This window comes from Fukomys damarensis, unplaced genomic scaffold (genome assembly GCF_012274545.1).
Source record: "Fukomys damarensis isolate Sample0158 unplaced genomic scaffold, DMR_v1.0_HiC HiC_scaffold_4, whole genome shotgun sequence".
NCBI classification, from domain to species: domain Eukaryota; kingdom Metazoa; phylum Chordata; class Mammalia; order Rodentia; family Bathyergidae; genus Fukomys; species Fukomys damarensis.
In genome coordinates this window covers 19263423-19287786 of record NW_022900916.1, presented here as the reverse complement: position 1 = coordinate 19287786, position 24364 = coordinate 19263423, and the positions used below count along the sequence as shown (strand labels likewise).

General features: G+C 38.4%; 1 protein-coding gene across 4 annotated transcripts in view; it reads right to left on the bottom strand.

The window, feature by feature from the left end:
- Lrrc72 (leucine rich repeat containing 72) overlaps window positions 1-23265 on the bottom strand; it is a 65907-nt gene extending 42642 nt beyond the window's left edge. For 3 of the 4 annotated variants that reach the window (XM_010643340.2, XM_010643341.2, XM_010643339.2), the window contains exons 1-3: window positions 23148-23265; window positions 17183-17256; window positions 5967-6036 (exon numbers count right to left, since the gene is read on the bottom strand). In XM_010643340.2, coding sequence (XP_010641642.1) covers window positions 5967-6036; window positions 17183-17256; window positions 23148-23216 — 213 coding nt within the window. In that variant the 5' untranslated portion in view covers window positions 23217-23265. The remainder of the gene's footprint in view (window positions 1-5966; window positions 6037-17182; window positions 17257-23147) is intronic. The other variant, XM_019210538.2, reaches the window with a different exon arrangement.
- Window positions 23266-24364: the final 1099 nt, after the last annotated feature.

Sequence of the window (24364 nt, the reverse complement as noted above, 5' to 3'; positions counted from 1 at the left end):
TTTCTCTGCTTACCTCAGTAGAAGCATGCTTCTGTCAAGTGGACTTGTTACTGAAGTAGTACTCACACAAAGAAAAGTCCCCAGCGATGGCATCCAATAAACAGAAACTAACAATTTCAAATGAACAAAAGAGCAACATACCGACTCACCCTCTGCAAATTTATAATGGATGGGCTAATTATATGTCATTTGTGACTCAATGACAAAACTGAGTTATTGAGTTACTGTATTTATGAGAAAATATGAGAATTTTAATTTATGCATTCTTTCATTCAACAAACATTGTGGGGCAAACTACTGTGTGCCAGGCTCTGTTATAGTCTGGGGAATTAGCAGTGAACACAAAAGGCAAAAAATATAGAATTCTTGCCTTTGTTGTAATAGGGAAAAATGAAATAAACAATATGTACAATAAGTCAGTTGTATACTATGATAAGTTTATAAGTGTTGTGGCCAAAACAAAAAGATTGGAGATCGGAAGTGCCAGAGGGAGTGGCGGTGCAGAGAGGCTGCTCAGGGACAGCCTGTGGCAGGAGGGACAGTGGCTTGGCAGGAGGTCTGCAGGAGGGGCTCCAGGGGACAAAGCAGGGATCAGGCCTGAGGCAGTGTGTGCCTGAGGTGGCAAGGACAGAGACAGCCAGGGCCACTTTGTTTGGGGCCTTGTGAGTTAATGGGAGAACTTGGATGAAAGCAACAGGAGCCAGGACATGTGTGCACTTAGGGTTTCCAAGAGCCACCATTCTTGATGCACTGAGCGATTGGGGGGGCATTGTGTTTCCCCTAGAGAGCATTTGACAATGTCTGGAACAGTTTCAGTTGTCATTTGGGGTGGGGTGCTTGCCTACAACTCACTGAGATCCTATTCAATATCCTAAAATGCATAAAAACAGCTCCCACCACTAAGAATTATCCATTTCAAAAAGTCAGTAGCATCAAGGTTGAATAACTTCAGGGGCAAAGACCAGACCAGTGATTAAACAATAACTGTATATAATTATTTTGTGCTTGAGTATTGAAATTTCAGTGTTTTCTAAGTTTTCAAAGGACTTAGATTATTACCTGGGAAGAATTGTAATAATATACAGTGAATTACATAAGAAAAGAAAAAACCATTTTGATATTTTTTTAGGATTCCTAAGTTAATTTTTATGACCTTCATATCTAATAAGTTAAAACAGTGATTCATTTCTATCTTAGTTTAAAATATGTATAGTACTTAAAAATAAAATCTCTTCTTAAAATATTCAGAAATAACTGCTTTTACCTAAAACAAATATACCTTTTCATGTTTCCCCTGTCATTTTCAAGTTATTGAAATTTGGAGATATGCTATTTCCAAAACCAGTTTTTTAAAACAACTTTTTTTGGTTAAATCAGAACTAGACACTATGTTTTGTGCATATCCATGAATTTCACAACCATACAATAAAGCCTTATTTTGCTTATTTATGTTGATTTAATTTTTAGGAGGTTTTAAATATTTGGCAAAATATAATCCTTTCAACAAAGTTGACATAAGCAATATAATTAATGTTTCCCTGATGTAACAGAAATACATAGGAGCACAAATTATATGGAATGCTCCACCATAGGGTTTGTGTGCTTTTAATCATTCTTTGGAAAAAGGTAAAGTATGTACAGTTGAATAATTACACATACTCAAGCTTAATGCACAAATAAATGTGAAGGACCCCCCCCATTCTACTATACAAAGTAGGCTGGAAAATTACTTGCAAAAAGTATGGCAGTGAGTCTGTGCCAAGTGTTGGTTCAGTTTCCCAAGATTAACATAGTTGGAAAATAGTAAATGGAAAATTCCAGAAATGAACAAAAAGTTGTAAATTGTATACCATTCTGAGTAGCTGAATTAAACCTCCAAGTGCCCTGCTTCATTCTTCCTGGGCCATGAATCACCCCTCCTCTGCCCAGCATACCCACACGGTCTATGCTACCTACCCAGCAGTCCAGCAGCCATTCTGATCACCGGATCAACTGTCTCAGTACAGTAGTCCCCGTGTTTAAGTAACTCTTATTTTACTTTGTAATGGTCCCAAAGAATAAGAGAGTGATGCTAGAAAGAGTGACTCCCTCCACCCCCACCCCACCATACAGGGGGATCAAACCCAGGACCTCCACACTAAACTATATCCCTAGATCTTTATTTTAAAATTGGAGACAGTGTCCTTCCCAATTGCTAAATTAGCCAGGTTGGGCTTGAAATTTCTATTCTCCAGTCTCAGCCTCTCAGAGTGCTGGCGTGACCGGTACAGCCCCATACCTGGTTTGTAAAGTGCTTTGCTTAAATGCGAATGTGAAAGTCTGGTGGCACAGGCCTAAGTTGCACTCTGGGCAACTTAGAGACTTAGGAAGACCCTGTCTCAAAATAAGAAGTTAGCTGCAGAGCTAGTGCAGGATAAAAGGCTTGGGTTGAATCCCCTGTACTACAAGAAAAGAAAAAAGTAAAAGTACAATAAAATATTTAAAGAGAAAGGAAGACAAAAGCCACATTCATGTAACTGTTATTACAGTAGACCATTATAAATGTTTTTATCTCTTTATTAGTTGTTGTTAATCTCTTACCATGCTTAGCTTATAAATTAGTCTTTATCATAGGTGTGTACGTATGTATGGGAAAAACAGTACATACAGGATTTGGTAGCATCTGTCATTTCAGGTGGGGCAGGTGCTGCCTTGGAACATATTTCCCACCAAGAGAGGAGGACTATACTATACTACTATTCAAAGAATTCTTTGTCAAATGTTTCTACTAGCACAATAAAATAATTTCTTCTGTCTTTAAATTGTGATTTGCTGATTATATGTTACAATAGTCTTTCCTAAAGTACAAAAAAGTTGTGCTACTTACCAAGTTCTCAATATGTGCTGAATGTTGGGAAGATAGGTAAAAAGAGCAAATCTTAATAGCATAACAAAAGCACATAACAAGCCAAGGGTTTTTTAAAGAAAGAAATCTTTATTTTTTTTTTAAATGCCTCACTATCTCATTTAATCTCAGCTCCAATTCCTGGGCTCATGCAATCCTGCTTTTGCCTCCTTAGTAGCAGAGACAAGACATGCAGCACCATGTATAAATCAACACATGCTGGCAAGGCTGTGGTGAAGAAGAAACACTTCTATGGGGTTGGTGGAAATAGAAACTAGTACAACCATTAAGGAAATTAGAATGGAGATTTCTCAAAGAACTAAATAGAAATTCCAGATGACTTAGTTATCCCCTTCTAGGTATCCTCTCCAAAGAGCTTAAGACATCGCACTACAGTGATGACATGCACACAAATGTTTATAGCAGCATAATTCATAACAGCTAAATCTAGGAAACAGCCTGTATACCCATCAACAGATGACTGGTTAAAGAAATTTGTGGTATCTATATTTCATGGAATATAACTCAGCTAGCTATAAAGGACAAATCTGAGACATTTTTAGGAAAATGGATGCACCTAGAAAATGTAATATTGAGTAAAAGAAATCAGACACGCAAACTTGAATGCCACATGGTAGCTCTGGTCTGGCTAAGGCAGAGCACAATCTAGGAAAAATGGAGGAAGGATAGAAGTAAACAAGGAAATGGATATCTTCCTGTACATAGGACAGGGTGCGTGCTGAGGGGGAGGGGATGCGGAAATAGAGTCAAGATATACCAGCTACAAGGTCCTAATAACCTCAGTGACTATGGACATTATGTGCCATAAATCTGAACTAAGATGAACAATATCAATGAGAATGTAAAAGGGAGAAAAGAGAACTAGAGGAGAAAGGAGGAAGTGAGAGGGAAGGTGATTAAAAAAAAAAAGGAAGAAGTTGTGTAACACATACCAACTCCGCAAGACAACTGTAAGATGCACATACTACAAACATGTACTAATAAAATAAAATTCGAAAATAATTAAAACACGAAGACAAAAAATAAAAGGAAACAAAAAACATTTTTTTTAAAGAATAAAATAGTGGACAAAGCATGTAATCCTTTCTGTTGTACCTAATGCATCTGCAGGTCAACTGTGTGAAAATTCAAAGAGTGATTGGAAGTCAGACAATAGCTACTCCCAGTAAGCCCAAACATGCTACAAAACCCCTAATTCTATGTCTCCCTTTAGACACAATGCCAACACTCTCACCTGCTCTTCCCTTCAGAACTAAATATCGCTCAGCACCACATGAGGCACACACTAAAAACAGACGAGTCATGTGTGCCACACATGATGAGCCCCATGCTTTCCAATCAGAGGTCGCATGCTGTGACCCAGGGTAATTTTTGGCAGAGTGAACCCATATGGCCTTGAGGGATGCATGTGCTTTCTATTCTAGTTGTTGGCTGTCCAGACCTTGGAGGTATTTGTGTTTGTTCTTCTAGAAATCACCTCGAGCCTAAGAGACTCATGCTTTAATATAGAAGTTAATATAGAGTTAATAAAGAAGCAGTACTGTTTTCCATTTCCTATCATTTGGTTTAAAAGAACCCAAAAGTGCAATGAAATATTGAAATATTTTTAGAAGCATGGCTATTTAAAGATTTGGTGTGACTGTGAACTTCTGCATGAAAGAAGATTACTGTTGGAATTTTTTTAATCAGCTGGCATTGGAAAGTATAAATTCAAAATGCAAACACCGAGTTATCAATGTGTAATGCACTGAATACAAATTATTGAAAAACCACATCATTGGGCTGGGGATTTAGCTCAGTGGTTCTGCTGCCTGCCTTGCAAGCACAAGGTCCCAAAGTTCAATTCCTGGTACCAAAGAAAAAAAACCAAAAAACCCCCACGTCATTAAAAGATGAAACGAGCTCCTGACTAGGTAACCATAAAGACGGTCTGGGTTTGAATGTTAGTTGAGTTTTACTTTTCTGCTTGGAAAGTTTAGAGCTTCACTCTTAGGCCTATACTATGACAGAGGGGATGAGAGGGTACTTCCTCCTAAGCCCTATCACTGAAGAGACGCTTCAAAGATTACATTTTGTGAGCTTGAGGCTTGTTCCACGCAGTTGGGGACCTGATGGCCTGGTGCCCAATGCTTCATGAGAAAGCTAACTTCCTGAGTAGCAGCTGATCACAATAAGGCCCTGCCCCTTGACGGCAGGACAAAGATGTGTGAGTCCTGGGAAATGGATATGGGGCCACTGCAGGAATGCTGATCTGCAACACTACAAGGGGTTCTGCTCCAGGGCATAGTTTGCCAATGTCCAGAGATCCTAAGTTGCAAGTGGCATTGAGATAGAACTAAGGTGAGGTTAGGAGTGAGTGGTAAACAGGAGCTGGTGTTAAGAGCCCTAGCAAGGCAGCTTCTGAATAGTCCATAAAGAGAAAAGTCAGCTTGGAAGATCTGCTAGTACTGAAAAACAAAGCACAAATAACTATGTCTCCCTTGCCTGTCTTCTACTTCCATACAACCTCTCCCCATATGAAACCTGGAGGAGGCTGGGTACAGGCAGAGGGGAAGGAAACCAGCCAACCACTCTGCCCTAGTTAATAAAGAGCATATGTAGTCGTCCGCAGTCAGCCCCAGCTGTGACTCAGGGGCCCTGTGTGACCCTTTTATGAATAAAGAGTGACAGTTGATTAATTTACTCTCATTTATGAATGGGACTACAACTGTGACCAAATGGACTACAGGATTTTTGTGTCACCTAAGAGAAGAGTCAATGGCACTGTCCAAGTTTTCTTCCAGGGAAGAAACAGTTTCCACTGAACAGTTTGCCAGGACATGAGAGACAGGTGTAAAATTCTACACTAATAGCATCTCAGAGATCATCCTTACTCAAGATCCCAGATATACTTTTATTTGATATAGAGATCCTAGCTACATATGTACCAGATATGTGGGTCATATATAAGTTTCTTATCTGTTTAAATGTAGGTATAAAGTAATACTACTTCTAAATATTAACTCTATTTAAAAACATGAAATTAAGATTTTAATTTATTAGAAATAAAATATACTATTACCTTGTTATGATGAAGCCATAAGTATTTTAATTTTCTAAACCTAGAAAGATCAATGACCTCTGTCAGTTCCCTGGAAAGAAAAAACCCCTGAACATTAGCAATGATGAATTCACTCATGAGTAAGCAGTTTATAGAGGTAGATAGCTTGGAAGTAATGGAAAAGACCTTTCTTTCAAAATTGTTGGCACACTGCCTGCTAGTTTCTGAAATTTGCCATTATAACCTTGTTCATTTGGGTAGAGATTTCATCAGCTAGTTAATATGAATACATACTTGAGGGGAGCATGTTATCACACTCATGCATCTCATAATGACCAGATTTATTGCAACCTCATTTCAAAACAGATTTTACTGAGAAGAGGGCAGAGGGAAAAAAGAAAGCGAAGAAGATACTGGATTTTCAGGTGAATGTAGAGAAACACAAGTGGCTCTTGCTTTAATATTTTCTGTACAGGTTTTACTTTGGGGTCAGTCCTGGTCTTGACTAGCTTGGATTTAGGAGATGAAAAATGCCGGACACCAGGGCACAGAGGCTGAGTGGAGTGCTCTCTTGTGTATCAGCTGTAGAGTGTGTGTTTATCAGCCCTTGTGGGACAGTGTCGGATTGTAGCTGTCTGTGGCCTGGTCTTTGTTTGCTATGGCTCACACACAAAGGGGCAGGTGCAGGGTGCTCAGAAAGGGCTGTCAGCAAGCAGGGCAAGGTCTCTGAGGAGAGTTGGCAGTCTGCCTCATATGACCTAGAGGCTCTCACTGCTCAGAGTATTATTGTGAGTCCCCAGTACTCACACATACGTTTTTCTTATATTTATCACCTACAGCAATACTGTGACATCCTCTCACAATTACTTTTAACCCTGGGACTCTGAGAGACTAAAATTTTCCAAATTTTTATGATAACATATATATTTTTTAAAAATATGCAAACAATGTTTCTGAGCAACATAGACTTTTCTAACCCATTTTTACATAGACAAATTTCAAATCTAAGAAAAGTTGAAGGAATGAACACTATTAGGACCTTCATAATTTTTAATATATTGCCATATTTTTCTTATTCTATTTGTGTAATAGATTTGATATCTAATATATATGTTTAGGTTAATAACTTTTTGTGAGTCATTTAAAAATAACTTGCAGGCTTATTACTGTAGGCATGTGACCTCTGAATAGTTCAGTATGCATATGCTACAAATCAGGATATTCTTCTGCAAAGTTACAATACTTTAATCACATCTAAGAAGATAAAGTTGAATTCCATAGTGTTATCTAATTTACCATTCACATTCAGATTTCCCCACTGACCCTACGTTTCTTTTATAGTTTGTTACCCTGAATCTCATCAGCATTTACACATTGCATTCAATTTACATAATCTTTTGGTCTTTTACAATTTAGTTACTCTTCTTTTGTTTCCCATTGGTATTGACTTCTTGACGAGCCCAAAAGAATCATCTAAAAGAATGTCCCATGTTCATGATTAGTCTCATAGTTTCCTAATGATTAAATTAAAGATAATTCACTTCTTAATTACAACGGTAATGAGGACAGCACACAGCAGATGTCAGTTTTTCTCACTGTAGGGGAAGGCAAGTTCAGTCATTAGGTTAAAGTGGTATCTGCCAGGTCTCTTTAATATGAAAGCACAAATTTTATAATTGTAGAGTAGGGGCTGAACTCTGACTCCACATGTAAATTGCATTCCCCAAAAACTATTTCTCAATTGCATTGGCTTCAATTGATGATTCCTACCTGAAGCAATAGATTTGAGATCATAAAGTGAATATTTTTATAATTTTTTTTCATTTTTACATGTATTAATGGATATTCTTCTGTACAACAAATACCTGCCCATTTCTTCTCTTTCTCTCACTCATCCTCTTCCTATCCTTCCTGGCTTTGGGGAGATTTTTCTTAATTCTTATAAATTTAAAAAAAAATTCTCAAATTACCCAAGCTGAGGACTTTTGAAAGAAACTCCTGTGTCTTTCTGACATGCAGCATTAGTCTTTGTGCACTTCCCTAGTGCAAAAACAAAATATTGCACACTCCTCTAAAGCAATTTTCAGTTATAAACGTACACACTTAATATGTTCTCTTTCACTGAGGGTCTGCAATCTATGTCTGGGAAAGAGTGCTTGTACCTTAGTGTGCTTTATCTCTTGCATTGGGTGGTAATGGTGGCTTGTTACCATCACTGCTTACTGTGACGATAGAATAAAGCAGTCATTATATGGTAGCATCAAAGGATCTCAAGAGGCACTTAAAGGATTTCTCACAAAATTTATTTTAATACATTAATATTTCAAAATGTGAACTGTGCTAAGATGTTATTAATTTTCTTGTAGTAGCAATATCAGTGCTGAATTTTCAGCTCTTAGATAATATATGATTCACTTTTTTTTAATTTTATTGAGTTTATTGGTACATTTTAGGGATACAGTACAGTTACATTCATTGTTGGGATCATGTACCTCTACATGGCAAGTCTTGATTCTCATTTTTTCCCCTTACCTCTGCCCTCCCTTCACCCCCTCCTCCCCTCCCCATCTACAAACACTTTACTTTCATCTTTTCATTCTCTCACATTTTTTTCTTTTCCCTTTTTGTTCTTCCCCTATGCATCACACCTTCCCTACACCTTTAGCTCCTTTCTTCAAATTTCTAAATGTCAGTAATCTTATTAGAATCTTATGCGTTGTTGCAGAGTATTCACACCAGGGAAACTATTTGGTATTTACACATGTGTGACTTATTTATTTCACTTAGGAGTATATCTTCAATATGTATCCATTTTCCTGTGAATGAATCTATTCTCTCGCTCTTTATGGCTGAGTAATATTCCATTTTATAGAAAAACCACAACTTCTTTATCCAGTTTCCAACGGATGGGCAAATAGGTTGTTTCCAAGATTTAGCTATTACAAACTGTGCCGCTATAAACATGGGTGCACATACTTCTCTGTGATATGATTCTTTTAGTTCTCTTGGAAAGATACCCAACAGAGGGATGGCTGGGTCAAATGGAACCTCCAGTCCAAGCTCTTTGAGGTATCTCCATATTGATTTCCATAGTGGTTGCACTAGTCTGCACTCCCACCAACAATGGAGGAGGGTTCCTTTCTCCCCACAACCCCGCCAACATTTGTTATTGTGTGATTTCTTGATAGCAGCCATTCTTTGTGGGGTGAGGTGGAATCTCAGTGTTGTTTTCATCTGCATCTCTCGAATGACCAGTGATGTGGAACATTTTTTCATATATTTTCTTGCTGCTTTCACTTCTTTGTATGAGAAATGTCTGTTCATTTCGGATGCCCATTTTTGGATCGGGTCTTTATATTTGGGGGGACTGATTGTTTTGAGTTCTTTATATATCCTTGATAATAGTCCTTTGTCTGAGGTACAGCTGGTAAAAATTTTTTCCCACATTGTAGATTGTCTCTTAGTTCTGCTAATGGTTTCTTTTGAAGTACAGAAGCTTTTTAGTAAGATGAGATCCCAGTTGTTGATTCTTTCTGCTAGTTCCCGTGCTACTGAGGATTTGTTCATAAAGTCTTTTCCTATACCAATGTCTTCCAGAGTTCTGCCTAACTTACTTTCCAGCAAGTTTAATGTTTCTGTTTTAATATTTAGATCTTTAATCCATTTGGATTTTAATTTAGTGCATGGCGAAAGATAAGGGTCTAATTTTAATCTGTGACAGGTTGATATCCAGTTTTTCCAACACCATTTATTAAAGAGGCTATCTTTCCTCCACTGAGGATGGTGAGCTCCTTTGTCGAAGATGAGGTAGCTGAGTACATCTGCATTTGTTTTTGTGTCTTCCAGTCTGTTCCATTGATCCTCAGGCCTATTTCTTTGCCAGTACCATGCTGATTTTATCACAGTGGCTTTGTAGTATAGTTTCAAATTGGGAATTGTTACACCTGGTGCCATGTGACTGTTGCCTATAATGGCTTTTGCTATTCTAGGTCTCTTGTGGTTCCAAATGAATTTTTGGATTCTTTTTTCTAGTTCTGTGAAATATAGTGTTGGAATTTCAATTGGCATTGCATTGAATGTATATAGCAGTTTCGGTAGTATGGCCATTTTCACTATGTTGATTCTTCCTACCCAGGAGCAGGGGATATCTTTCCATTTTTTTATATCCTCTTCGATTTCTTTTTTCAGAGTGCTGTAGTTTTCAGTGTAGAGATCTTTTGTTTCTTTTGTTAGATTGATTCCTAGATACTTCATTTTTTTGGATGCTATTGTAAAAGGAATTTTTTCCCTTATTTCTCTTTCTGTCTGTCTGTTATTTGTGTATAGAAAGGCTATTGATTTTTGGGTATTCACCTTGTATCCAGATACTTTACTGAATCTGTCAATTAAGTCTAGAAGTTTTTTGGTGGAGTTTTTTGGATCTTCAATGTAGAGTATCATATCATCAGCAAATAATGATAGTTTAACTTCTTCCTTTCCTATCTTTATTGCTTTAATTTCTTTCTCTTGTCTAATTGCTGTGGCTAATGTTTCCAGAACTATATTGAAGAGAAGTGGCGATAGTGGGCATCCTTGTCTTGTTCCTGATTTTAACATGAAGGTTTTCAGTTTTTGGCCATTCAATATGATGTTGGCTGATGGTTTTTCATAAATAGCCTTTATTAAATTGAGGTATAGACCATCTATTCCAATTTTTTGCAGGGTTTTTATCATGAATGGGTGTTGAATTTTATCAAATGCTTTTTCTGCATCTATTGAGAGGATCATATGGTTTTTGTCCTTGACTTTGTTAATATAATGTATTACATTCACTGACTTTCGTATGTTGAACCACCCTTGCATCTCTGGAATAAATCCGACTTGGTCATGATGGATGATCTTCTTAATAATCCTCTGTATTCTGTTTGCTAGTATCTTATTAAGGATTTTTGCATCTATATTCATTAAGGAGATTGGTCTGTAGTTCTCCTTTTTGGTTGTATCTTTCTCTGGTTTGGGAATCAGAGTGATACTTGCTTCCAGGAATGAATTTGGAAGTATAGCTTCTCTTTCAATTTCATTGAAAAGTTTGAAGAGTAATGGTAGTAGTTCTTCTCTAAATGTCTTGTAAAATTCAGCAGTGAATCCATCAGGGCCTGGGCTTTTCTTTGTTGGTAAGTTTTTAATTACATTTTCAATTTCACTGATTGTGATTGGGGTGTTTAAAATGTTTTTATCTTCTTCGTTCAACTTTGGTAATTCATAAGTATCTAGAAATCTGTCCATTTCTTCTGTGTTTTCCATTTTATTAGAGTACAGGTTCTCAAAGTAGGTGTTCATGATCCTCTGGATTTCTTTCGGATCTGTTGTGACTTCGCCTTTTTCATTCCTAATTGCATGGATCTGAGCCTTTTCTTTCCTTTTTTTGATAAGATTAGCTAAGGGTTTGTCAATTTTATTTATTCTTTCAAAAAACCAGCTCTTTGTTTCATTTATTTTTTGTATCGTTTTCTTAATTTCAATTGCATTGATTTCTGCTCGGATCTTTATAATTTCCTCTCTTGTTCGAGCTTTGGGTTTTTCTTGCTCTTGTTTTTCTAGGAGTCTAAGTTTCATCGTTAAGTTGTTTATTTGAGCCCGCTCTGTTTTCCTAGTGTGGGCATTCAATGTTATGAATTTTCCACGTAGAACTGCTTTCATTGTGTCCCAAAGATTCCTGTATGTTGTATTGGCATTCTCATTTATTTGTAAAAACTGTCTAATTTCTTCTTTAATTTCCTCTGTAATCCATTGATTGTTTAGGAGAGTGTTGTTCAGTTTCCATGTGCTTGTGAAGTTTCTATAGTTTCTTGTGCTATTGATGTCTAGTTTGATTGCACTATGATCTGATAATAAACAGGGGATGACTTCAATTTTTTTGCATTTATTTAGACCTGTTTTGTGAGCCAGTATGTGGTCTATTTTGGAGAATGATCCATGTGCAGCCGAAAAGAATGTATATTCTGGTTTTTGGGGGTGGAATACTCTATAAACATCTATTAAGTCCATGTGTTCCAAAGCTTGGTTCAGTTCTATTATTTCATTGTTGATTTTCTGCCTAGTAGATCTGTCAATTTGTGATAGTGGGGTATTTAAATCCCCCACTACAATTGTATTAGTGCTTATTTGGTTTTTCATGTTACTTAATATTTGTTTTATATAGTTGGGGGCATTTATATTTGGTGCATATATGTTTATGATTGTCAGCTCTTCCTCTTGAATTGTTCCCTTTACAAGGATGTAGTGTCCTTCTTTGTCTCTCTTAATGAGTTTTGGTTTGAAATTTACTTTATCTGAGAATAAGATTGCTACCCCTGCTTTTTTCTGGACTCCTGACGCATGGAGAATTGTTTTCCATCCTTTCACTTTCAGTCTATGGACTTCCTTTTGCACTAGGTGTGTTTCTTGTATACAACATATTGTTGGATTTTGCTTCTTAATCCATTCTGCCAATCTGTTTCTCTTGATTGGTGAATTGAGGCCATTAACATTGATGGTTACAACTGATATATTTTGACTTATTCTTGTCATGTTTTTGTCCATTTGTTGACTCTTTTTACTTTTTCTCCCATCTCCTTTTAGTTTCTTGCCTTGCCTATTTGATTTGGTCTGTTGGGCCTCATGTTATTGTGAATTTCGTTGTCCTTTTCTAGGATATTGTTTAGAATTCCTTGCAGTGCTGGTTTGGTGTTCATGAAATTTCTCAGGTGCTCTTTGTCGTGGAAGTATTTTATTTCCCCATCTATTTTGAAAGAGAGTTTTGCAGGATACAAAAGTCTAGGTTGGAGATTCTTTTCTTTTAGGACTTGGAATACCTCACTCCAGGCTCTCCTTGACCTAAGGGTTTGTGTTGAAAAGTCTGCTGTGATTCTAATGGGCTTCCCTTTGCATGTGATTTGTTTCTTTTCTCTTACTGCTTGTAGTATTTTGTTTTTCTGTTGGATTTCTGGAATCTTGATTATTATATGTCTAGGTGTAGATTTTTTTTGATCGTGGCTAGTTGGGGTTCTATATGCCTCACTTATCTGTATGTCTAATTCTTCCCTTCTGTTTGGGAAGTTTTCTGTCATTAATTCTGTGAAGAGCTTTTTTATATCATTTGTGTTTTCTCCTGTTTTTTCATGAATTCCTATCAGTCTTATGTTATTTTTCTTTGTATCGTCTAGGAGTTGTTGGATTGATTTCTCATGATCCCTTACTGTTTTTAATAGACCTCTTTTTTCACGGTCACTGACTGCTATCCTATCTTCTATATCTGAAATTCTATCTTCGCAATCTTTTATTCTGTTTCGTACACTTTCAATAGAGTTTTTAATCTCCTGGATATCTGTTTGAATCTGTTTTATGGATTCCATTTCTTTCCTCTGTTGGGCATTCATTGTTTCCATGTCTTTCTTATGCTGAGTCTTCATGGCTTCTATCACAGTCTTGAGCTCATCTATTTTTTTCTCAGTTTCTGCTCTAGAGTCTCGAATCATGACTTCTATTTTGCTCATCATCTCTCTGGCTAGCTGGGAAATTATTTCTGATTTGAATTTTTCTAGAGCCTGATTGATCAATTTTGTTACCTCCTGTGCTATGGGTCCAGGGAGTCCTGTTGGTTCACTATCAGACTTTTCATCCTCATTTGTCCTACTATTTGCTATTGGTGAACTGGATATTTGTTTTTGTGTCTTGCTTAAGTGTTTTCTCATTTTTATTTTTATTGTTGGGTTGTCCTTCTTTAATTTCTGGGTATTACTTAAATCTTCCTAATATAGTTGCGTTTTAGCTTTTGAGTTTCTAATGACTCATAGACATTCTCGTTTTCATAATATCAGAGAAAACAACTCTTTAAATCAATCACCACTCTTTGTCCCAATTGATACATTCAGCAGCCCAATAGGATCAGGCACAGCTTGCCAACTGACCACTTATGGTAGTCATTAATGTATCACCTTTAACTCATGTGAATTAGATTAATTTCAAGAAGCAGCTCATAGTATGTTTGCAGTGAATATTCTTTTCAATATGGCATCTTTACCATTTAGGATGGGGGGTTCGACTTAGAACAAGAGGATTAGATAAGTGAAAGAATTAGAGCAGGTTTGAAGTGAATCCAGAGGTTGTAGAATTACCTTACTATCTTTACAAAGCTATTAACTTCAGGGGGGATAGAGAGAGTGCAGGAATAAGGACAGGAATATATCCCCTTAACAGTAACAGGCGCTTGCCTTCCCTTGAAGGTACAGAGCCATGAGTGAGGTAAAATGACTGGAGAAAAGAACATAAAGAGAAACCCCTCCTAAAAACAAAAAATAATAAAAGAAGAAGTCTGAGTTATTCAGGAGCTGGAATAAAAAGGGAGATGAGGGACACTATGGTGGAGCAAGAGACTGAGTTGGAGAGAGAGGACAGAAAAAAGAAAGAAATTTTAGGGTGGAATGAGGAAAAAAGAGAAAAGAGAGAGAGAAAGAAAAAGAATTTGAAGGTCCTCTTTCAGGCTATCTCTGATCTCATATTATACCACATGCACAGCCATATGCGGAACCCAATCCCCTGGACTTAGCTAGCCAATGGCTGTTCCTCACGACTGAGACTGAACACAATCTACAAGGCCTAACTTTAGTTTCCTTACCCTCAGGGTTGAACTCCACTCAGTTCTATTACAGGTTTCCCCTGCCCTTTCTTTAAAGATGTTCAAAGTTGGGAGCTCAGAAAACTACCCTTCATGGGAACCTATGCCTCTGTAGAGTTGGTCTAAGGACTGGCCCAATCAGGAGCTTTGAGAACCGGGGTGGGGTGGGGGGGTGTCGTGTGGGTGTTTCAAGGGCGCCCACGCAGCTACCTTCCTTCCTGGGTCTGTTGTCGCGCAGGCCAGGAGCTTGTGCACAGGCCGGAAGCTTGCGCGCTCGCCGCCGGGTGATCGCAGGCAGGCAGGCCTGATTCACTTTTTTGAGGGAACTTTAACTCTTTTAAATTGGAAAGGTTTGTTCTGCTCATAAAAAGCCTGTCCTAAACCAGTTAGGAGTGGTTACATTTTAAGGTGAAAACAACTGAAGACAATAATAGTAATTCTACTACTCATGATGGCCATCAGTAGCGCTAACACTCATTACAATGTGCTTTCCATGATTACTCATGGCGACACTGATAAAATGCTTTTCATTTTCCAACAGAGACTTCAGCAAATCGCCATTTCACTCTGTTTATTGGCCTCTGCACTGTGAAATATTTTCCACCAGCTAAATTAAATGGTAATTTAGTACTCTAAGGCTATAAAAGGTATTGTCCATCATGTAAGAACATTAAATATTTATGATCAGAGGATCAATATTACATGTTGTGAATTTTTCTAATGTTTTAAAACTATTCTGTCTACTTACCCTAGTGATTAATATTGTACAATTGTCAAAACCATGATAGGCTTAGATATGAAACCTATTGAGCATATAAAATATTTATAACTTTTGTAAAATTGATCTTTGGAAAGGGTCAAATCATGGCCTTAAATCTATTTGAATTCTTTATTATATCTGTTCCATTCTACAATATATACATGTTTAAAATTTCAAATTAGTCATCTCTTTATTCCCTTTCTGCCAAGAGATTCAGGGCTGCTACAAAGATAAACATTTTTTTCTGTACTAATACATTAAGAAAAAAAATTTAATTATAAAATAAATGTATTTATTAATAAAGAATTTACCTGACTCACGAGAGATAAAATTGACTAAGTTCATTGACAAACTAGGACATTTTCTCTTTTTTCCTTTTTTTTATGAAGAAGCTTGAGTTTCAAAGACTACACATCAATAAAAATAGGACAAGCCTATTTAAAAATAATACATAGAATTCATAATCACTGAAGAACATGAAGGAGGAAAATGAAGACTAGTAATAGCGTCTAAGTCCATTGTGTGCTGAGTGATGGTTAAACTGGACTGTGAAGTTGATTGACCTGGGAGGCACCCCGAGGTCTAGGAAAGCACACTCCTGTGTGTCTCTGGGTCACGGGTCTATACTTGAGTCTGTATTTGGTCCCTGGACCCTTCCTCTCTGGCACTGTTCTTCTGATCTACTTCTTGGCTTCTGTGACCTTTGCTCCACCACTCCCTTCTGTCATGATGTTCTTGCCTTGGAACAGCTGATGATAGACTGAATCCGTGAAACTGTGAGCAGAGTAAGCAGCTCTAATTTGTGGGTATTGGGTATTGTATCTCATTGCCAGGAAAGCTGACTAACACATGTTACTATAATGGCATACCCGAGAATGAATAACTTATAGAGAATAGAGATTTGTGTCTTACAATTCCAGAGGTTGGGCAGCTAGAGGTTCAAGGCCCACATCTGGCAAAGGTCTTCTTACTGTATCATAATATGGTGGGGTGCAAACATATTCTTCCACCAGGGATGCACTCCTGTGGTAACTATCACTTCCTCTTCTGATACCTAGATTCTGACTCAGGCAATGGGACTATTCTACAGAAAAACTCACTTTGCTATCTGCCATTTTGGGGAGTTTGTGTGGGACCAAATGGGGCTGTTGATATGGGAACGGATTTTCCTGTTTATTGGAAAGATTAATTATAGGAGTTGTTCAGGGTTATAGCATAATAAGGGTTATTATTATACAGGACTATAATGGAGCATAATGCCTAATAATAATAAACATTAACTGTACTAATGATAACTGAGTGCTCACTGCATACCAAGATCTCTTCTAACTTTCACTAATTCACCTAATCTTCACACAACCCTGTGAATAAAGTAATATTATTATATACAGAAAATTGAATTGCAGGGGAAAGTACAGGATACCAGGTTGCATTTGAGTTTCAGAGAAACAAGATATTTTCCAAATAATGTGTGAAACAGACTTATACTAAGGAAATTATATTGTTTCTCTAAAATTAAGCTTTAATTGGGCATCCTAATTTTTTTATTTGCTAAAAGTAATAATCCTAACAGAAAGAAAGGCTATATAATATCTCAAGATCATCCAGTTAGAAAAGATAGATCTAGGATTCAAATTCAGCCTGGCTCATTAGTCTTTGTTTTTATCCATTTTAATATCCTACCTTTTCCATAAAAAACAGTGGATCCCTACAAAATAGTGAAGTAATTGGAGTGAGGTTGTCTATCCAGTCTCTGAAGTGTAGGAGGAAATGGAAAAGAACATTTGAATCTATTGGAGATTGTAACATAAGCCTTTTTAAAAAAAATTAAAAAACACTTACTTTTGAGAGAGGAACAGCTCAAAGACATCAGCATCCCTCTTGTGGCCACATATCTTTAGCTGATCTTCAATTGCCTGATAACATATAATTAATCTGTCAAAACCACATTCCAATGAGCAAAAATACTGAGACATTTGCAGTCAATAACAATACATCTGCCAGAAGATCAAAAGAAAGGTGAATTTGGAGGCAACCACTCTAGAATGATTAATTCCAACACTACAATTATATATTATTTACTCCTTTTTGTGGTTGCATTTCATTATTCTTAATCTTGGGCAGAGATGTGTAAATAATTTTTAATCAGAGAGAAAAAAAGGTGCATGTGTACATATACACCCAAAACAAGTTTTTGATTTTCTATGAGGCAAAGTAATTTGGTTTTTAAAAATTATTATTATACGGTGTATTGTTATAAGAGATTCTTTTTATCACCTACTATACCATGCTTGGCACTCAGTAAGTTCTCAATTATCAAACCAATGAGTGAGTGAGTGAATAAATATCATATTTCTAATAAATTAATAAATGTAGTTTCCCTTGCTTGACAAGCAAAAATAATCTTCATTCTTCAAGAGTTATTAACAAATTCACACTGTGGTAATTTTTGTGAAGAAACAGCAACACTTTCCCCATAGGTTTTGCTTGGAAAATACAAATCCAGCAACAGCTATTGAAGTAGTTCTTCTTAAAGTTTCTTTGCTAAATTTACAAAATAACATTTGTAGGCCACATGACCTGAGATGATATGGAAAAATTAGAATCTATCCTGCCATGAAAGAGCAAAGCTAACAGACACAGCAGGATGTGTAGGTATAATTGCTGCAATTCTGGACTATAATAAACATTGTAACTATCAGAATAAAAAATAATCAACAAATTTCAGTTGGGATTTGTTGTGGGTGGTAAGGTTGTAATGTCCGCAAATGATTCTTAAAGTTTGGGCAATTTTTTTTTTCACATTTAGTAGAGCACTTTAAGGACAGCTAAATTTGTTGATATGAACAAATATTTAAAGCAGCAAGGAAAGAGATATCCTAGTAATAGAAGGCAGCTGTAAAGTGACAGTTCTAAATTCTTTTGAATTCTTGTCAAGCAAGCTCAACCTAGGGGCTTGGAGAAGGCATAGGCTCAGGCTTAGGTATTTTTATCTGTGTTTTATTACAAGTTGAATCTTGGAAAAGCTCACTGGATCAGGCTTAGCTGTTCTTATTCAGGTATTTTAACTTTAACTATCTACTCTTTCGGCCACTGCTATGTGTTTCCAAAGTGTTTGGGTGGTTGAAGCCAGTCAAAACAGAATTAAAATGATGCAGTTGTCTGTTAAAGTTATGAATATATTTTTTCTGAGAACTCTATTTTTATTTGATTTAACTTTTTTACATTTTTTATTAGTACATGTTTGTAGTACGTAATGATTGCCTTCATTATGGGGTGTTGGCACTTGTACATAACATATCTTAATTCTTTTTTCTTCTCCTTTCTCTCTCCTTCCCTCCTTCCCTTCTCCCTTTATCTCTTGGTTTCCTACTCATTTGCAACAGTTTTATTTCCCTGTTTCCTATTTTGTGTCTTTTATTTTGCTCTTTAATTTATTTATACTTTGAGTTTCCCACATAAGAAAAACCAGCTTTATCCCAATTCACTTCCATTACTCAGAAACATATGTGTTTGGACACAGAGAAAAATGTGTCATCGTTCATTTCAGTATACTTCACCTGTGGTTATAAAATACGCCAAATAATTGCAGCACAGTTTAATGTGTGACCTTACATTGTGCAGCAGTTTAAAAATACATGCAATGGTTAATTGTATGTGTTAACTTAACTGGGCTCAGGGAGGATCAGGCAGCTGGGAAAACGTTTTTCTGTGCATGTCTGTGCATGTTTCCGGAAGAGGCTGGTATTCGAATTGTAAAGTGAGGAAAGAGTTCACCAATATGGGGGGGCATCACCAATCCACCAAGGCCAAAAATGGAACAAAAAGGCAGAGGAAGGACAAATTCGCATTCTCTCTGCAGCAGGGCCACCCGTCCTCACCACCTGCAGACACCAGCATCCTGGGCCCAGCCTTAGGACGTGGGCTCAACTCCAACCCTGTCTTTCCTGAGCCACATGCTTGGGGACAGCAGGTCCTGGGACTTGTCAGCCATCGCAGTCGAGGAAACAGTTCCCGTAAGGAATCCCCCTCGGTATTTATACATCTTGTTGCTTGTGTTTCTCTAGGGAATCCTAGTACTCATAGGTACTTAGACATACAAAGATGTGCAAAATATGATTTTATGTAAAAGAAGAAATGGCAATATAATCTATATAAGGGGAGCAATGTTTTTGTTAAAAATAACATCCATAGCATAGTGTGTGCAATGATACACACTCCAAACTGTTCCCAAAAGTCATCATTTGAGATTATGAGGAAGTTTCCCTTCTTAGGCAATATAGTTTTGTTTTATGAAGCAGGTTCTCCCTGTTACTCATGGGTGCAAGTGATTTTCCTGCCTCAGCCTCAGCTCCCAAAGTTGGAAATATAGGTGAGTGCCATGCCCCCCTGGCTCCAAGTAATACATTTAAAAATGTTTGAGTATTTTAGACTAAACACAAACTAATTTGACAATCAGAAAGTAATATGTATTTTGAAAATTTTAAGCATGGAATAAATAAGGATTTAAGTCAAATTTAGAAGCTATAAAAGAGGAAACTGAAAGTATTTGCATACTATGTAAATCGCTGTCATGATCAATTATGCACAAGCTCTTTATCATGGAATATTTCTTTCCAACTCAAATTTTTGTATGAGTTGATACAAAGTATCAGCATCAAAGTACCAAGGAACATGGAGATGTGCCAAGCAGTTTCAGGCTTCAGTGAATCTGTAGTGGGGTGGCTGAAGGTGCCAGCCCATACCCAGCTTTATCAGCAGTACACTCATTCATTCAGCTAAGGAAGCACAAACAGCTCCTTTTCCCTGCTAGTTTTCACATTGTAAATGATACATACCACAGAATTTGCCATTTTAACCACTTTCGAGTTTCTAAGTCTGTGGCATTAAGCACGTTAGCAAGAAGTACATTCCCATTTCTGTGGGATTTACCCAGCAGCCCTTTCCAGAACTTGTCCTCTGTAATAAGCCCATTCAACACTGACTCTCAGTTACTCCTCCCTCCGACCTGAGGCAACTATCATTCTCTGTCTCTATGGGTTTGAGTACTCTAGAAACCTCATCTAAGTGGACAGATATTTGTCCATGTACAACTGGCTTATTTCTCTTAACATAATGTCCAGAATCATTCATAGGACAGCATGTGTCAGAATGCCATTCATTTTCTAGACTGAGTAATATTCATGTTTTCTTTGCCTATACATCAGTCAGTGGACACCTGGGTTGAATGATGTTTTGGGCTATTGTAAATAATGCTCCTATGAACATGGTGCACTAAGATCAGCCTGAACTTGGGTACTTCATCTGGGTAACTACAGAAACATAGACTTATTGGATTAGATGGCAATGCTGTTTTTTTTTTTTTTTTGAAAAATTGTCATGCCATGATCTGTAGTGGCTGTATACAATAAGCATTCTTTAAGATAAACATGTTTAAGAGTAGTAAATCCAGGCCGGGTATGGTAGTACATGCCTGTAATCCCAGCAGTTGGGAGAGGCTGAGGCAGGAGGATCACTATGAGTTCGAGACCAGCCTGGGCTACATAGTGAGTTCCAGGTCAGTTGGTCAGTCTCAACTACATAGTGAGACCCTGTCTAAAAAAGAAAAGAATAGTAAGTCCAAACATATTCACTCAGCCACAACTATAGATCTCCTAGTTCAGCTTGTGAGTAGTTCGATCTGGCCTGGGATTAGCTAGTGCATGTAGCAAAGAATTGGGTAAGGTGCCTGCTCTGCACAAGCGTATCTTGTAATAGCTGCAAGGGACATGCGAACAGTTGGGAGACTGAGGCAGGAGGATCACTGTGAGTTCGAGACCAGCCTGGGCTACATAGTGAGTTCCAGGTCAGTTGGTCAGTCTCAACTACATAGTGAGACCCTGTCTAAAAAAGAAAAGAATAGTAAGTCCAAACATATTCACTCAGCCACAACTATAGATCTCCTAGTTCAGCTTGTGAGTAGTTCGATCTGGCCTGGGATTAGCTAGTGCATGTAGCAAAGAATTGGGTAAGGTGCCTGCTCTGCACAAGCGTATCTTGTAATAGCTGCAAGGGACATGCGAGAGGGTTGCCAGTATGAAGGGCTATAAGAAAATGGAACCACACTCTGGCAAATTCAGAGGAAGAAGAAGCCTTCAGGGCAGGTCCAACAGAAGGGCCTTCAAGGGAGAGAAGAAAACAGGGTGTTGATGGAAAAAGGGAATAAATGCATAAAAGAGAAGAAACAGCATGAGACATGTGACACTGGTACAGGCTTTCACTGTAATGAAAAGCATGTGGAAGTCAGTTGTAAGAAATAAAGTAAGACAGGTAGATTGGCATCATATTATGAGGCTAACTTTGAAATTTAGGCTTGGGAGTGTGCCCAACAAAAGCTTCTATATACTTGGAGAACTCTGACTGAAAAATCACATAGTTCATATAAACTAATTTAAAATTAACTTAATTTTTTGTGACCTATGCACATATATACATACATATGGAATACATATATATGAACTAATTACATGGTAAAATCCATGTAAGAAAGTCCAGTGAAGTTCTGATTTTTCCCATAACCACATCAACCTTTTAAGCCATATCCAATATGAACTTATTACAAACGCATTTTTGTTCCTTCTCTTTTGGTGTCCTTCCATGTTAGTACTCTAAAATCATGTGCTTTGTTACTCAGTTTTTCAGGATCCAATTTGAGTGCACAGCCAAAGGGGCAGAGGGAAGCAAGGCCATCTCTATAACACCAAGTGGGGAGCTCCTGAGTCCACCCAGGGCGATGGTGGTGGGGATGGGCAATGAGCAGTGTGGGTAACACTGGTGGGAACTGGCAAGTTCCTGGAGGGAGAGAGTAAATGCAAGGAAGTCACTGGAGAGATGATGTGCGACTTGATGAAGAGAAGGTGACTTGGAAAGAAGATAAGAGGTCGAGGACCCGGTAGGAACACAGAAGTGCAGATCTCATCAGAGGTGTCAGGGAGGATACACAGCACTGGGGAGTTACGTGAGTCCAAGGAGCAAGTGGTTTGTTCCTTCTACTGTCCAATGACTTACAGTCTAGACACAACAGGAAAATGCTTTTAAATTGTTGGGACTATTAATTCCTAGAAGCATAAAGTCTGCAGTGAAGTCCATAGGAGAAAATACCATCTCTGATAATCAGCTCCCATAACTACACACAGTACGCACCACACATTACAGGGCTTAGTGTGAGCAGTTTCAAATTCATTATAAGACACTCAGCCTGGTTTAACCACAACAGCTCCAAGGCTTTCCAGACAAGTCAGCCTGCCTTTCTGTTGGAGGACTTTCTGCAGCAGCATTTCTGTAGTTTTGATCACACCTCTGAAAGACCCTCTGGAAAAAGAATTTCCAGAACAGCTTCAGAAAGCAACAAGAAAATGGGATAAGTGTATTCTAAGTGAGGGAAAGTATTCTGAGGGGGTTAATGGGAATGTGTCTTTTACTGTAATACATTTTTAAAAATTTAATCACTGATGGTATATTTTGATCATACTTCAGATTTGTAATATAGGTACATATCCCAATATCAGGAGTGTGTGTTACAGTGATGTATATGTAGTGCGTGTGTGCGCGGGTGTGTGGAGATTCAGGAGTCCTTAATTAGTGACCACCCTCATTAGAGCAGCAGAGGTTGCTAAGAGGAGATAAATCTGTTCCTTCAGACTCCCACAGTCCCCAGGCTCTACCCAGGACATTCTGAACCTTTGGCCCAGGTAGGGAACAGGATGGGGCTTACTGTCCCTCAGCCGGCTAGGCCCAGACCGGCGGGCGCTGGGGCCGGGCCACTTACCCGGTGGCTGCTGAGCAGGGCCTGTTCTGGGGCCGGAGGGGGCCTGCGGTGACTGAAGGCCCGTGGCATGGGGTTGTGGCTCAAGGGCAACAGGCGGCGCTGGTAACCCTGGGGGAGGTCACTGCGGCTCACTGTTCCGTCACATCAGTTTATTCTCTAAAAGCCAATCTCAAGCCGGGAGACCTGAGGTCGCTGCCTGGCTTCTGTGACGCTGTGGGTGGCCCCGAAGCGCCCTCGAGCTTCCAGACAAGGATAAGTGGAGAGAGGAGCTCGGCTGTGCCCAGGCAAGAGCCAGAGGCCCGGGAGGAGGCACCCGCTCCCCATTTCAGGGATTCCAGAGGCATCAGCCGAATCAGGCTCCTGAAAATCAGACGTGAGTGGCGACAGGTGCAGAAGGTACTCGCGAACTGGTTCCCTGCCAAGTCACAGGGGAGTTTGTGGAAAAACAAAAGGAAGCACTACCAATCTTGGCTTGATTGCATTAAGATACTTATTTTAAAAGCGGAGTTTCTGGTGCCCCCTTTGACCTTGCACCACGGCCGGCACCTCACTTGCCTCATCCATCGCAGACCAAGACTCACGCCGAGGCTGAAGGGCTGGTAGGAAAGCTCCTCAGCGCTTGAGCAGAAAAACGAAACTTTCTGCTGTCCTTTGTTGGCGAAGAGCAAAGGCCTATGAGTCAGTTGCTGAGAGTCCTTCCCCTGGTAGAAAGCGTAAACTGAGCCACTGTTTGGCAGGTGTCCTCTAATCTTGAAAAAAAACCACCCCAAAACTTACAAAATAGTATGTCCCCTAGCTGTATTGGAATCTCAAGTGCAGACGATTTTATAATCTCATTTATATGCGTCTGGTTTCCCTCTTGTCTGCTATCTTTGGAGGCAGGTTCCTGGTTGCGACATCTCTATTTTATGCAGGGGCCTAACACTGCACAGTTAATAGAAATGAATGAATTGGCTTCTTGGTGTCGTATTTAAAAGAGAAGTTTAGGAATCAAAGGTAGCTTTTTGAAATGGGTCAACCTGATTACATTTTTAAAGATAGTATCGAAAATAGAGCATTGAAAATGTCTTCGATGAGGGCCGGGGATTTGGCTCAGTGGCTCCTGCACCTGCTGCATAAGGTCCTGAGTTCGATCCCCAGTATATTAAAAAAAAATGTCTTAGATGAGAAGGCAAGAATATACTCTTTCAGTGCTTTTAAAAAGAATTTGGAGCCAG